At 42.3% G+C, this 15,258-nt stretch overlaps 3 protein-coding genes across 3 annotated transcripts; 1 reads left to right on the plus strand and 2 right to left on the minus strand. All coding sequences in view use genetic code 11, as the record gives it.

The window, feature by feature from the left end:
* Window positions 1-196: 196 nt before the first annotated feature.
* Window positions 197-8,154, minus strand: EGR_07956 (DNA repair and recombination protein RAD54B; the record flags this gene model as incomplete). Its single annotated transcript, XM_024497205.1, has 20 exons — window positions 197-297; window positions 337-541; window positions 1,183-1,463; window positions 1,668-2,007; window positions 2,044-2,280; window positions 2,319-2,448; window positions 2,556-2,698; window positions 2,737-2,814; window positions 2,854-3,011; window positions 3,080-3,134; window positions 3,242-3,458; window positions 5,263-5,381; window positions 5,464-5,503; window positions 5,602-5,725; window positions 5,887-6,016; window positions 6,564-6,577; window positions 6,624-6,961; window positions 7,456-7,568; window positions 7,611-7,968; window positions 8,012-8,154. The coding sequence occupies 20 exons, from the start codon at window positions 8,152-8,154 to the stop codon at window positions 197-199; spliced, it is 3,324 nt and encodes a 1,107-aa protein (XP_024348403.1).
* A 360-nt stretch (window positions 8,155-8,514) lies between these two features.
* On the plus strand, window positions 8,515-11,668 carry EGR_07957 (Protein DGCR14; the record flags this gene model as incomplete). The annotated part of the gene is made up of 6 exons (XM_024497206.1): window positions 8,515-8,631; window positions 8,914-9,043; window positions 9,121-9,272; window positions 9,345-9,650; window positions 10,867-11,531; window positions 11,608-11,668. The coding sequence occupies 6 exons, from the start codon at window positions 8,515-8,517 to the stop codon at window positions 11,666-11,668; spliced, it is 1,431 nt and encodes a 476-aa protein (XP_024348404.1).
* A 711-nt stretch (window positions 11,669-12,379) lies between these two features.
* Window positions 12,380-14,233, minus strand: EGR_07958 (hypothetical protein; the record flags this gene model as incomplete). The annotated part of the gene is made up of 2 exons (XM_024497207.1): window positions 12,380-12,578; window positions 13,992-14,233. The coding sequence occupies 2 exons, from the start codon at window positions 14,231-14,233 to the stop codon at window positions 12,380-12,382; spliced, it is 441 nt and encodes a 146-aa protein (XP_024348405.1).
* Between the last annotated feature and the right edge of the window lie 1,025 nt (window positions 14,234-15,258).

Raw genomic sequence — 15,258 nt, forward strand, 5'->3', positions numbered from 1 at the left:
AATTATCTGCGGAAGGTCAAGGAACTAAAACGACCAACTTTAAGCCAGTAAAAAGGGCATTATAAGATAGGAATAACACCAATTTTATTAATAAAGCAAGCGACTGGGGGCTAGCGTTTCTAAAAGCAGCACTGAGTCCAACGCGTCACACATTCCACACCCTTTCCACTCCGTCGTACTTCACTTGGCACCAGAATCATGGTTCACACGCATACACACACCAAATCAATGTGATGTAAAGATGACACGGTAAATGAGAATAATTGAGAAAGAAGACTGATCGACAACCCAGAAACTCTGTTTGTAAAAGAATTGAGAGTATGAAGGGTAGCTAACCGTTGGAACGAACTATAAATTGCCGAATTAAGCACTCCTCCGCATCTCGTGAGACCAAATGGCGAATGCATGTGCGTGTATGCGTGCCTAACACTTTAGCCAAGTCTTTGCTAGTTGGTCGCTCCACTCTGCCACTTCCAATAAGCATTTCTGCTTGCACACGTCCTTCATTCATACCTACGAGTCCAATGAATGGAAGAATCACCTTGGAAATGCGGTTAGTTGTTGTTCCTATTAGTCTTCTTAATAGAGAGGCAGAGTTTAAAGCCGGCCCAACCGACAGAAAATGAGGCAACGATGTGAATTCACTGATTGAAAGAATTGAGGCATATTTCGAACACCTCTACCATGTGCTGGGAGAGAGAACTATAACAAAGCCTACACAATTACTACAATCAGTTGTTTAGCTATTCTGGAGAATGGTGGATTCGTCAATAACGACCATATCATAATAGTCAATTTCGAGGGAGTCAGAATGGACAACTGGCAGATGAGATGGGATTGAAACTACGTGCCATTAACAGCAGCACGTGTAAATGAATAAGGTTTGGGCTCCGTTTGCATCTTTACCGCAACAATGGAAGTAAAAAAAGGACGCAATTTTAATAACTTTAAAACGGTGTAGCTTGGACTCTACCGAAGAATGGAATGCAGTATACCGAGACAAATGAATGGAGAATTTACTAAAATTTATTCAGTAGGTATAAGATAATGTTTAACTGGCTGTACCACCACTGGTAACAATAAGAACGAAAGCATTAGCAACAGTATTCCAGGTAGTATTTACACCTCTGATCGACACAAGCGCTAAAAGTGACACCAATAGTAGCAGGAAGATCAACTCACTTTCTTAGCAGGTGACAATTCATACCTCTTCTTACTGTGTTGATTTAGTGCTTGAAGGAGGAGAGAAGGATGATTGTAGAGCTTTCGAAAGGCCATAATGCAAGCCAGTACATCTACACCACTTTCAAAGCTCGGAAGTTCGAAAGAGTCTTCCTCAACCATATCGATAAAGTTCGTCTCGTCTTCCGCATTGCAATCCAACTGATTTCGAATCCAATTCAGTAGCACAGCCCCCAGTTCACGCTGAAGTAATGATGCCTCACAGAATACGATTTGCTCAACTAAAAAAAGTGCTAATAAATTAAATGAATCGAATAAGATAAGTGAAATTAAAGTGACTAACTAAGCTAAACAAGGTGAAACGCTTGATTTCATACTAATCAAAGAAGACGAAAACCACATCCAAGCTTACTTTCGTAGCATAAGAGCATACCATGACAATGTTGTAAGATCAAGTCCCACATGAGCGGGTTTCGAATTCTTACCTTTACCTGGAAGCCTTCTGGCAATCATACCGGAAGTCCTACGCAACATGAACGTTCTCAGTGCGGTTTTTAACCGTTGCACAGCTTCAACAATTTCCGCCGATTCCATCACCATCTCCGCAGGCACCTGCGCGTCAGTTGACGCGATGGCTTTGAACAGCTCTGTGGAGTGCAAAGATTTGCAAAGGGGATTCACGATGCATGTTCGGTACTCCTCTCGACTAGACGCTAGACAGCCAGGGGCAACAAACTCAGCGAGGGACCAGAATTCATTGAGGTCATTTTGAATCGGTGTTCCAGTGAGAATGATACGACGACGAGCAGGCAAACGTTTCAGGGCCTAGAAGGCATGAAAAGTGTAGGAAACGAGACAAACTGTTGTAGTTTTTATTTCCAGATTCTTCAGTCGATGTCCCTCATCACAGACAACCAGATCCAAGGACGTCATTTCAGCGATGCGATCAATACGTTGGAGGAGCATTTCATAGGAGAGGATTATTACGGGTGGGGGTTTCATCTGTGAAAAGTACGCTTTCAGCGGATTGTCTTGACTGACACAGTAAGTGGAAATGTTACCATGTTCCACCCATTTGCTGAATTCCTTCTGCCAGTTCTAGAGGAACGATGAGAGGTTGCTTAACTCCCACTTACTGCAACAAGACTACCAGGTGTAACAATGAGGCAACGCCTTATCACGGGTTGCCCACCATAAGGACCCTGTTTCAGTAGAATAGAGAGTAAACCGATCACTTGAACCGTCTTCCCAAGACCCATTTCATCCCTGAAAATTACTTACAGAAGCGAAGTGCAACTTACGCCAGAATTCCACCATATATATCACTGAATTCGTCGCCAGCATTGTTATTGACAATTTCACGACGGAAAAACTGCTGATTTTCGATGCTCCGATAACCGAGCACACATTCGTAGAGGAACTTTATTCCCTCTAATTGATATGGATGAAGTTTTGCGGCTAAATAACCACTGAGAAAAACCTCGGAAATTTGAAGTCCTTCGGAATTGTGCTTCCACTAGAAAAACTCAGCGATAAGATGAAGAGGGGACTTACTATGTGACTGCTTGGAGGAGGCGGTAGTTTGAAAGAGTTTTCGTCAGGTTTTTGGAGCTGAATAGGGTTACTCCTTCTCTAGAAATGGGAAAGTTGGCACCGCACATATGTAATTACCTTCTTAAGAGTGTTTCTTACAGGTGTACGTGGTTTTTGTGGTAAGTGACCGGCCTCTGATATGTCCGGAGCTTCCGACTCATTCAGAAGAGATATCAGTTGACACTCATAACCACCGACAGGTAATATCATTCCAAGTTCCATAGCACTTAGCACAGCTGCTTTCAAAGTGGTAAATGCTATGCTAAATGGGTGATCAAATACACGAGTAATTAGAGTGGCTTACTCTTTGCCCTCGGTTGAGCAAATTTTGACGTGAGGACCTGAAACGAAGAGAGTACCTAGAGAGGAAGTAACAAATAAGATGTCTGAATTCTGATTACCATCTTCTTCCCACTTCTTGTGCTGCATGGTAAATTAATCTTAGTCAATAGAGCAAATGGAGTACCTTCTTGGTAGAGCGCTTTGCGTAGACGATTTCATATCTCCGAACACTGTTATGGACCACCGATTCGAAACTGGGGGTGGTTGGATGTAAAGCTTGCCGTTGGAGAATAGCTGGTTTGCGCTCATCAATACAAAACAAAGTGGACGATTTGCTTGAGTTTATTTTGATTGGTAAGTCACTCTGTGGAAAGAAAAGTGGCGACAAATATGATTGCTGTCTGTGAATAAAGACAGCAATTTTCAAACTAGCGAGGCTTCGCAAGTCACCATTGTAACACAGTTAGAGAAATACAGAGTTAGAAACAACTGCATATGCAGTCGAGATGTGGTTCATTACAGACCTTAAACTTGAACAATGAAGGCCCTTCCCACTCCTTAGGGTGGTATTGCAAGACGTGAAGGCAGAAATATGCACAAAAACAAAGAAGACCAAGAACCAACGCGAATTTATGTGGTTTTGGTAGGCCAATTTAACAGTATTTGAGTTGTGCATACACAAAAACGTGCCTGATTGCGAACACTGGGCGCAGCCGAACGACGCATTTCGCTTCTGCCTAAAGCAGACACTGCATCAATTTTCGCGGACTAATCGCAAAATTGAGCCCTCGATGTTTGCAAACATTTTAAAAAATGCTTCAAAGCTGCTAATAGCTGACATCATTTATGTAAGTCAAAAATAAATTTCATGCATTCTCGGTATGCTAGTAAATGTGAAGCAGGCGCATTTTAAGAGGTATTTTAATGTGTTGTCCACATTAATTAGCGTTTGCGTAAAATACTTAAAGAAATACAAGTAAGCCAGGCTAAAATGATGCACTCTGCAAATTAATCTGGGGGAATATTGCACATATTGTTACCCACCATTTAATCCTTAATTCCAAACTCATGCTTTCGATAGCAAACCAGGTACGTAAGTCATTGATTTACTTTTGTTGGCATTGCAATGCGGAATTCACTGGTTGATCTCAAGCCAACGGCTCTAACTACTTAAAAACACTTGCTTGAATTGACTACCTACAAACTCATTCTGAAGAATACGACTTGTCCATAGATTACAGAGATCAGAATTCGCAGACTTGGACGATACTTGGAATCTTAAGGTTTCGCATATTTTATTTTATTGAGAGCTCAAATGATCAGAAAATTTAAGCCGACGTACACCGTTTAAATACATTGTAATAGATAACACAATTCATTTGTGTCTGCTATCGTTAATGGCAAATATTTGGCCCAAAATGCGTCCAAATTATCTTAGAAACTGATTTAAGAAATTACACTACCCTGCTTCCATATAGAAGGTATAATTAATACTTCTATTCGTAACGTTATGCTGCCTAGTTTGTACTTGAGTAAGTGAAATGTAGGAATCAAAAAATCAAGCGAGTGATGTCTTGGAGTGATCCACTGTCGGATGAAATGATTAGAAAACCGACTAGGCCGAAATTATGGACCTAGTAACTACTCATAGCATCTTGCCGTCGTAAACAGAAGAAACAATATACCGACGGCGTAGCCCCAATACCGTATTCTTCATCAGAAATACTACTCATTATCGCCCGCTAGAGCAGAATGTAAATGAATTCAGTCGAATACGATGGCCTATGGCTTGCCATGGAAGGCCTATACCTCGTGAATCTGAGTGGAGACCCCTTCGGTGACCTGGCCAAGTCACCAAACAATTGACACCTCAAATCCGGAAATTTCGATCATTTATTGTAAACCAACTTAGCTCACCAGAATTCTGGATCCCACTTTGAAGTGGTCTCCAACCACTGTTTCCTCCACAGTAGCAGACTACCCCTCGCATGGCAAACCAACTACCGTCTGTTGTTGGTGTATCCAAATCGGAAAATTCACATCGATTCTATTTTCCTGGGAAGTGGCCTAAAAGCAGCACATTTCCTGCACACATAAGCTAAGTACATCGGTTTTCCGACTCCTTCATCAACAGTGACAAAGTGAAAGGGTATGGATTTGGCGATACCGGGAGTATTAGTTGTAAAATGCGAAACGTCAAATCACGAATTCAGAGAAATGCCTCCAAGATTTTCCACTAGGGCTTCTTCTTCTTCTAGAGCCTCAGCGGCTATCTGCTCAATCTTCCTCAGCGGCAAATTTACGTCAGCCTTCTTCATTTTGACCTTTTAAAGAAAAGGCAAAAGCAAACTTGAGGTGCATATTCGCATAAAATGACAAAAATTAGAAGTTGCAATGCAAACCTACTGAAGCAATTGCTTCACCCAGGTGCTTTAGGATGTAGGCACTGAATAGAAATGGAGGAATGTTATAATCGTTCTGAAGAGCAAACCGAAAGCAGTTGACATAAAATGAGGAAGGTGAATTGACGATGTAAAATTATACCTAGCAGACTTTTGGAGCCAAACGATGTAATCATCGAGAAAGAGGTCAACAAAGATATAGTATCCCGGATAGTCAATGAGAATTCTTCGAATCTCCAACAGGATGTAGAGAATCCACGCCTTTGCTGCAAATAGGGAAGAGGATTACAAGGGATACTTCCGTGGCTTGCTAGAATAGCCAATTGGGGTTTTCGAAGTCACCGAAGTAAAGCGCATCCGCCTACTCATTTGTACAGGCAATTAGGAAAGAAGAGGAAGAAGGTAGAATGGATAAAATGGGTCATACCATTTTCGTGTTGAAGCAGAGAGGCGACGTCGGCTTGAATTTTTCGGCAGAGTTTCCAGTTACGAATCAGCGGGTAGGTAAGAGCACGTTCATAGAAGGAGCGTAGAAGAGTTGGAAGATTAGGAAACAGCTGAAAGTCAATCAATGAGTGAAGTGTTCAGTTATGAAAAAATAAAGCAGACTAAATTTCGCCGGAGGGCCAAGGAGAATTCCAACACATTTGCAGTTTCCCTATTCATCACACATGGCATTGTTGAGGTGTGCCATCACCAAAAGCATAGAAAAAATGAAAAAAGTGCCATTTTAAAACATACAATTGTCAATTCCGACAGAGGATGTTAGTATTAGCCAAAAGTTGAGTCATATGAAGAAGACTGGCTGAGATTGAGGCAGGAAACCTTTAAATCGCAATGGGCGAACGCAAATTCTACAAATTACGCCTAAATTTTTAGCGAATTTAAATTCCAGAGATTATGTAGAACATTTGGATGAATTTGATCGTGCACATTTCTTTTGGTTATTTTTGACAATCACTTAGTATAAGGGATAGAGGTGAAGCACTAAAATATGTGACTATACGAAATGATCACCGTGAATACCACCGCAATTGGCATTATTCAATAATAGATCCGTCTTACATCTTGGGGTATTAATTACATCAGACAGAAACCTCTCACAGAATACTTGGTATCTTAGAAACCATTAAAACAAAAAAAAACACTCGAAGTGGCTGAAACTTGCCTCAAGCCAGGATAAAGTGGCCGCAATCTTGGCAATAACCCAACCGGATTCACAGTTCTCATCACCCTCTCTGACACGGTAGTCGTAAGTGTAGGCTAGTAACAGATCCACAAGTCCCAGATAGACAAAGGTCCTGGTGTCTTCCACCTTCACTTCCTCTGTAGAATCGATGTCTGAAGGTGAAGGTGGTAGGAGAGGCAATGTGTGTGTAGAAAGGACTGTCAAGCGATAGCGATACTCGTCGGAAAATTCAGGACCTCCATGCTTATTTTCAACCCAGGGAATCGACTGACGCAATGCGTTTGCGGACACCTCTGTCTCATAGTAGTCAGCTCTGATAAAGAGATAAAGATTTTGACATCTATTAGGATTCATCAACATGAAGCAGCAAGTCATTCGCGTAGAGAAAGTAATGTTAGAAAAGTGTGACACAAATGCCACCTATCGACTGCAAATCGATCCGTGAATTATAACTATATTTATTCAGCTTCCACATTTTACAAAATTGGCTCCTCTGGAATCACAAAATTCGACCATCATAGTGATTAAGTGGAACTGGGTTCGTGCAGCTTTTCCCTCACGCTTTCATGCGCCTACAATAAAGCTGCATTCAGACTATTATGTTTCTGTATCATACCAATAAACATCTCGGAAGATAAACTTCAATAATATCATAGAACGAAGACATCCTAGTAATTTTGGATGATAGGAGACATAAGAAAGGGCAAGATCAAGTCAATTGAACACATAATACTATGTTGAGCCAAATTTCATAGTGTTCAGTAATTAGTACAAAAATATGAGAGAATGATAATATATAAGGCATACACATAATGCTCTGCTTGAAAGTGATCACGAACAGACTGAAGCTGCAGTTGATGGCGTTTCAGAGGAGGACAAAAGTCGGGGTTCGGCAGGTCGATTGGTAAACAAGTTTCTGGCTAGAAGTAAAAAAGTGGGGAATTTAGAAGTTAAAGTTCTACTTTGTCCACGAAGAGCCCTGACTTTGAAGCTGCAAATCCATAAGGATACTTGACTATTTCCACATTCATGTGATCCTCAGCAGTATTGTTACTGGAGTTTATTTCTTCTGGTAGTTCTAAAAACCAATCATAATCAGTCTTTCCTTCAGGCGGGACTGTGGTTGAATCCAAAACCTGAATTCCTGCTTTTGAAGCCGTGTACTTGGATGCAGGGTTAATTACAAATCTAGAAAGCAGATCTAAGTCTTCAAAATGTTCCCCGGGTGTTGATTTTGTCATTGTGATGAACATGTCCCCAGATTCTAACCGGAACTGGATGTGATCGTCATCTTCCACAACTGATCCTGGAAGTTCAAGTCTTATCAGAGTTTCGTCATTGAATCACCAAGGCAAGGGCATACCGAAGGTAGTAAGGTGGAGCACAAAAATACACAATGCCATCCTCTATGAGGAATTCTGAATTACTCAAATCAGCCAAAGGAATGTGAAGTTTCAGGATAAGTTCATCAGGTGTTTGGGTTAGAGAAAATAACGGGGTAAGCATTGTTTAAGAGCTAGAGTGTCCAAACCAAAAATCCAAACAAATCAAGCAGGGAATAATCCGCGCTGCCACGATCCAAACGAATTACAGAAGATGATGATGAGCTCCTGCCTTATGCCACGAAAGTGAAGCAAAGTGTTCACTACCCTAACATACACATTTGCGCGACCTTAAATAGGTTGAAGTGGCTATCAAACCCTATGCATGACTTTCCAAGATCTTAAGTAGCAAGCTTTTGCGCACAGAAGTACAAAAATATTCTATAAAACATTAGCAAAATAGGGGAAGGCTAAAATCATATTTACTTTTTATACTAGCAGTCATTGGGCGGTATTTGCAAAGGGGGTGTACTATTCATGAAGGATGAGCAACCCAAATATTGTTTCGACCAGCGATGGATCAAAGCAACTCGTCACCTTCAGTAAGATTCAGCAAAAAGTTGTGCGTCAAAATATCCGTTCAGAAGATGAGTATCTGAGTGTGAGTTTTGTACCTTTATGCCTGCAGCGAACGCATTTTTCTCAGCAATTCTAATTTCCATGATCTATTTTACTGACGTTCATGACTTGTGTACCAGCACTTCTTCAAATGTATATTTCTTTGTTGAATATACACTATGTTGCTTGAAGCACATATTACCCTGGGTTTATACAATTCAGAAAGATATTTTGTCGTACGTTTGTGCCGTTTTTATACAATTTACTTGATTCGGCAGTTTCACAATGTATTTTGACTTTTTGTACCTTATCGCCTTACTTTTAGCATATCGGCAGCATCATCCAACGTGACTTTTTTCCTGATTTGGCTGAACTCAAAGGCGAGGCCCCAGCTGATGAAGTTGTCGATGGTTCTGAAACTCCCCCTGGTCCTCCCACTCAGAATCCTCAACGCGGTAATTAAATAGGCCTTATTTGCAGTAGAATGTTTTTCTTTACACAGTCTTATCACCAGCTTCACGTCTTTTTTCAGACGCCACATCAGTAAGGCTGGACACGTACCTTGCCAACAATACTACTGAAGACAACGCCTCATTCATAGAAATTATCGAAGAATCTGAGCGAAAACGGGAGGCCAAGTTGGCTAAATTTTTTCCTTCTAGATCACCTGCTTCCTCTTTGTCGGTACGCTAGGATAAAGGGTTACTTGGTTTTTTTTCAAGCTTGTGGAAAATTAATCTTTCCTTTTGATTCTAGATTACCGCAGGGACATCAGACGCTCCATTATCTATCGAAGGTTTGTCCCACTCCGAAATTCAAATCACTTCTCAGTCCAAGAATGAGCAATCAGCAAAACATGAGCCTCCTCCCAGTGTGGAAAGCATAACCAGTCACAACACCGTCCACTTTATCCCCGACGGCGCGCCGTTAACCACGCAGGAACTTACTGAGCACTTTGATCGTGAGCGACGCATCTGCCCTGCCAATAGCCGCTTCAAGCGTCCCATGGCGCCGGTAATGGACAAACGCAAATTGGTCGGAATGGGGGGCCAACTCAAGGCCGTAAGTGTCCGCTTTCCTCCTTATTAGCCGATGCGAACTGAAGCTTTTTGTAGTAAATTGCGACGTTCTTAGATCTCTCGGCTCTAAGGCGAATTTTACATCTAAGCAAATTGTAGGTCGTATTCGGACATATCCAACTGTCTTAACGTATTCGTTGCTCCAATTTCAATGGGAATTCTTTCATTGCAAAGCGAATATTTAATACCTTTAATGCAAAACAATCAGTGTTAGGTAATTGCTTCCACACCAGAAATCCTCTACCGCTTTTTGTGCCTCAAATTCATGTTATCCGTATTGCCAGCGCCATGGTTTGGCGTTATCGGCTACTATTAAATGATACAAAACATCCGCTTCCTATAATTGGCCCTGGTAGACAACACAATTGTAACATTTGAAGTAATATTTCCTTTATTTATAAGGGCCGTGATGAAGCTTTTATGCGTGAATTTTACCCGAAAAACCATCTTCCTATATACGGTACAGCTTTGGTATTCCACTTTGAAATTCTGAAAAGACATTTTAAAAGTGTTAACGTTATTACTCTTCCGATTAGCTGTTTTTTCGGCGATATTTTAAAATTACAGATACTTGCCTTTGCCTAATGAAAGCTCCTCATTCCCTCCTCTCCGTATTTCGAGACTAGTATTCCCGTTTTTCATATGAGTGTTGTCGCAGTTTTGTATAATGCATGCTCCTTATGTGGTAATTTGAAAATTGACTTTTCAAATTTCTTCACTTTAATGTTCTTTAAATCAGTCTTTGAGTGTATGGCATTATTGTAGGCTATTTTGCATAGTGGAATTTCCGACTTGTGGGTTTTCTAACGTTCAGCTACAAGTTGCCGCGTTCATTTACTGATTTTCGGTGTCCTCACACCCAGTTAACACTTTTTTATTGCCCAAAAGTCAGGGTGTACTTGTGACGCCGGATCGTTTGGTTGCTGCTTTATGGGGTCATTAAACGTGATTTCACATCGTTAAACTATGCGTATTCTAATACATTTGTGTTTCACTGTTCTTGTATAATTCGTTTTTCCTTTTGTGCCCCAATCTGTGTTCCTTTGTTGATGTTGCCATGGTTGTTTTTTTTTTGAAATGCTTAACTAATTTATGATCCCATAAATCATCAAGTGTGAAATTACCTTATCAACCAGTCGAGAGTATTAGCCTTACCATCCAAATGGTCAAAATTATCGCCTCCTTTCTGGACTTTGTAGGGCCGCTTTGGTATCGACGGGAAAGAAGTTGTAGGCACTGAGAGTCTACTATCAACACCACAAGCTGGTGGCTACAAATTCATGGATACCTCAGCTTCACCTGTCCTCTCAGCTTTTGGCGGTGCAGGCAGCACACCCCTCATAACCTGGGGTGAGGTAGACTCCACGCCCTATCGTTTGGATGAGGAGACGGGGCACACACCTCTCGTCTCTTCTTTTCGTCTTCCTTCGCCTTCGAAACGCGAGGCTCTCGCGCACCAATTGGCTGACAAAGCGGGACGGCAGCGAGCGAAAGGTCGTGCAGAAGCCATGAAATTGGCCAAGAGTGGTCTCCTCCTCAGTCCTTACGCGGCCAAAATGATGCTTTCGCCGGCAGCGAAGCGTCTACTATCCACTACTGCAGGCAGTAGCAGTGGCGGTAAATTGGCTTTTGGTGGATGTCCGAATTCGAGTGTTCGAGTAACCCCACTAGGCTCAACACCGCGTCGATTGCCCTCGGATATTGGAGTAATTCGGCGACCACCGACGTCGTCTGTAAGCAAGCCGTCTACTCCGAGACGGGATCGTGATGGAGGAGAAAGGGGGTTGGAGAATGGAGTGGATTTGACAAAGGATTTGCTTAACCTCTCTGGACCGAAAAGTGCCACCTCACCAACTAGTGAGAGGTGACTTTGTGGTCAACATGTCGCTTTACCGCTTCTCCTTTTGTACAGTTACTACTGGTCCTCTCCTTCCTTCCAGCTCTTTCGAACAGAGCGCATTCACACCCAAAGCTCGGTTTTTCGCCACCTGTCTCATATAAAAGTGCACATAAATATCGCGTACCATCTTCCATTAGATAAACGGTGGTAGGATTGGGGAAGAGACAGCATAACTCGTGCCTTTTTAATATATTATCAGCTAGGTAATGTGGTTATACACCATCTTACTATGTTTGGCTTGATTCGAAGTTGCTAGTAGCCTAGGGCTATGCTGCTTTAAATTTTTCTTGTTCGTGTAAATCTACAAATAACAGCCTGTAAATATTCATTGGCATTCATTTCCCGTGCAAGGAGCCCTCCTAAGTCTGCAGGCTTTGGATAACGTTAGCTCAGATCCATGATCGGGCAGGTAGCTCTAATATGCGCAAAAGGTCCAGAGGAATTTCTAACATGGGTGGTGAGAAGCAATAGAGATCGCACACCAGAGATCGTGGGACCGGTCCTATAGTTGAATGCCTTTCCATCTTCGATACCATTCTACGTGACTGGTTAAGCCTGGTTTCAACTAGTCCAATTATAGATTTGATGACTTAGATTGGGAACCGCCTCTGCGTTTTGATGACTGATGTTTGTTTGAACTACCCAAGTTCTGTACCCCCCATCTTGCCTACAGCCTCTCAGCCCTTTCATGGTTTAGTGCGAAATTCTCCACGCCGTAGGGTACAAAGCGCTGCCTCGGCTGCAGCAGGATGTGAATCCACTACAGAGTGTCACGCATCCTTATTTTCACGGCTGATTACCAAACTTCAATGTCACAGAAGGAAGGGACCTGTGAGGGGTGGCTGTCTGTTGAGAAAGAGGTTAATGAAACCGCGTAGACTTTTGGCACTCCCTCCAAACTCGCGTTCTGTGATAGAGGAATTAACAACCGAACCAGTGGGACATTCGATCAGGTGATACACTTCTTGTGGACCCAGGGGTGACAAGGCAGAGCGATGTGAGGCGTCAACTCTACAAAACAACCAAAGCTTGTGTCTTATTAAATAATCTGACTTTGGGGCAAATTTTCCCACGACTGGGGACTGAAAAGTGTATTCCTTAAAGAGCAGTGCTTAGTCTTGGGCACCACGAGGTTGGAGCAGCCGCCCTAGCCCTCGTGGTTCACGAAGAATGGAAAATCGAAATACAAAGAACTACAGCTTCTAAACGGTTTTCAAAGCAACGACTACGTTGTGATGGTAGAAGCCTAAGAATGACCAAGGAAATATCTAGGAACAAGGCTCAAAAGAAGGGGTCTCTGTAACAGAGATATGTCTAATCCACGCAAACTGGGCGGCCTTTCGGATGAAAGCGTTTGGCCACTTTCCTCATCATACGTAATTGACTCTGTGTCGTCTTCGTTCCCTCACACAGTGGAGGACTTGTCAGAGGATTTAACCGAGCCTACCTTTCACTGATTATGAAACCATTGCACCATAACTCATGTGACGGTGATAAAACAAACTACGGACAATTCTGAGGCGTAATTTTAGGGTAACAGGCGGTCAGTATTTAAAAAGCTACGGCCACATCGGCTAGGCGACCCGTTTGAAAAGCCCTCAATCGCATTGTGTTGAGCAACGGTGAAATCGTCAATGTGGGCAAGGTAGAAACGATTCTAGTACCTAGGGCTATACCTCCACTTGCCTGTTTATCTCGATGATGGTCGAAGAACGACTCTACCTGGGTAATACCTGATACACGACTGTTTAGGGCGCACCAAAGTCGTCAATGCCACAAAAGTACGGACCCCAACGTACGTGATCAGTCACAACAAACAAGGCATCCCCAGTAGGTAACACCAATCCCGATAGACACCAGACAGCAATTCCTTCGATGCCTTGAAAAGCAATCTTTGCAAAAACTATTCATGCTCGTGGAACAACAAGCACCTTGGGTGTTAAGTCCCATCAGGGCCGAAAGACAGACAGGCTTATTTGACAACACCGTTTACTGGGAAGAAACAACTCTCAATTTGGCGGGTAACGTTGGCGAGTCAGTATTGCCCGCCTTTCTGCTGATCCTTATAGAGCCGCGATGTGAGAGCCACCCAACTCAAAAAGTCAATCAGCACCTACATTAGTTTAAAGCCTGACATAAGACAAGCTTGATTTCACCATCCTAACAGCATTCCTTCACTCCGAGATTCGAGGGTAAAGTCAATTCTCCTTCAACTCACAAAATTCGCATCGTGTTTAGATAAAACGTGTTTGCAGAGGATTGGATGTGACAAGGAGCGCACCACCCCGCAGGTTGAGAAAATCATCTCTCCGATAAACAGTAAAATTATTCTCTAAAAATCACAGTAGCTAGAGGGAAATGCCAGAAAACAAGAGATATTGCACTTGGAGTGGTGTAGGTGAAATTCACCTTTAACCCTTATACGTTGGTAGCTTCTTCTTGCGCGGTTTTTTTAGGTGACTGCGCGGAGCAAAGTCACCGGCGTCGGTGATGGTGATGTCGAAGAACCAGGCGCAGGTAAAGACGAGTACGAAAGTGGTGACTGTGAGACAGAAGAAGAATATGTAGAAGCCTTCTTCTGTGAAAACGTCCTCGAAGGTGGGAATGTAGGCGGAGGCGCGCCGAATTATTTCCTCCGCAACCTCGACTTGACGCTTCTTTGACATGATTCAGCGTAAGAGGGACAGATATGGAAACGCGTGGATCGGAACCTTGAAAATATGCAAATTCACTCAGCGAGCAAATATTACAGACTTTAGGACAAATTAATGCAACATGTAGCACACAAGAGTTAGAATCTGGAGAAAAAAATTACGGTAAAAGGAAAGACTTAAGTACCAGTGAAAATAGGTGACATTGTTATCAAGACGCATTATAAAGAGTGTTTTAGCTAAAGGGATCAAAAAGGTTATGGATGTCACCATAAGCTATTCGAAGTGCAAGAGAACTAAGGCACACGCTAGACACACCAAAGTGGGTGCTGTCATGGTTGGTTGGCCAATAAAAACAGGGAAAAATTAGTCGAATTCTGCATAGCAAAAGGGGTAGTTCAACGCCTTAAATCAAGGGCGAGAAGTTTCTATGGATTTTAAATATAAAGATTGCTAAGTTTTTGACTTTTAAATAACGCGCGTATCTTGGGGTTTAATAGGTGCATTATTATGAGTGATCGATGTGTCTGCGTATTATTTTACTTTTCATATTGCCATAAAATCGCACTTTTCGTAACAAGCAGGTAAACCTATTGCGATCAATAATGGCATCAATAAAGTCCATTTCCTTCCGGTGCTCCGGCGTTGCTGGTTCAACGATACTGCAACTTCAAATCAAGCTTTAAGACTTTATGATTTCGCTCTTTCTTACCTTAATCATGATTTTAAATGCCTTTAGATGACCTTGTAGCATACCTCTACATTAACAGGGGAGGTTTAACCAATTGGGTTCTTCTGGGTTTGCCAATCTGGGTTCGGTGTCTCCGTTGCATGAATGCGGGTAATTTATTCCTGCGTAGCTTAGAACGTTAACTCGTGATTTTCCCTAAGCAAACAAAGCTAATAACATTCATACTGTCATTAGAACTGTCAAGCGATTTCTATGGCAGCTAAAGCATTGCATGTCAAATGCCGCAATACCTACTATCCTGGTGAGACAGCAGTTCCTAGGTTTCATGTGCCTGATGCCAAAGTCCCAT

The sequence above is a fragment of the Echinococcus granulosus genome (genome assembly GCF_000524195.1).
Source record: "Echinococcus granulosus chromosome Unknown EG_S00091, whole genome shotgun sequence".
NCBI lineage: Eukaryota > Metazoa > Platyhelminthes > Cestoda > Cyclophyllidea > Taeniidae > Echinococcus > Echinococcus granulosus.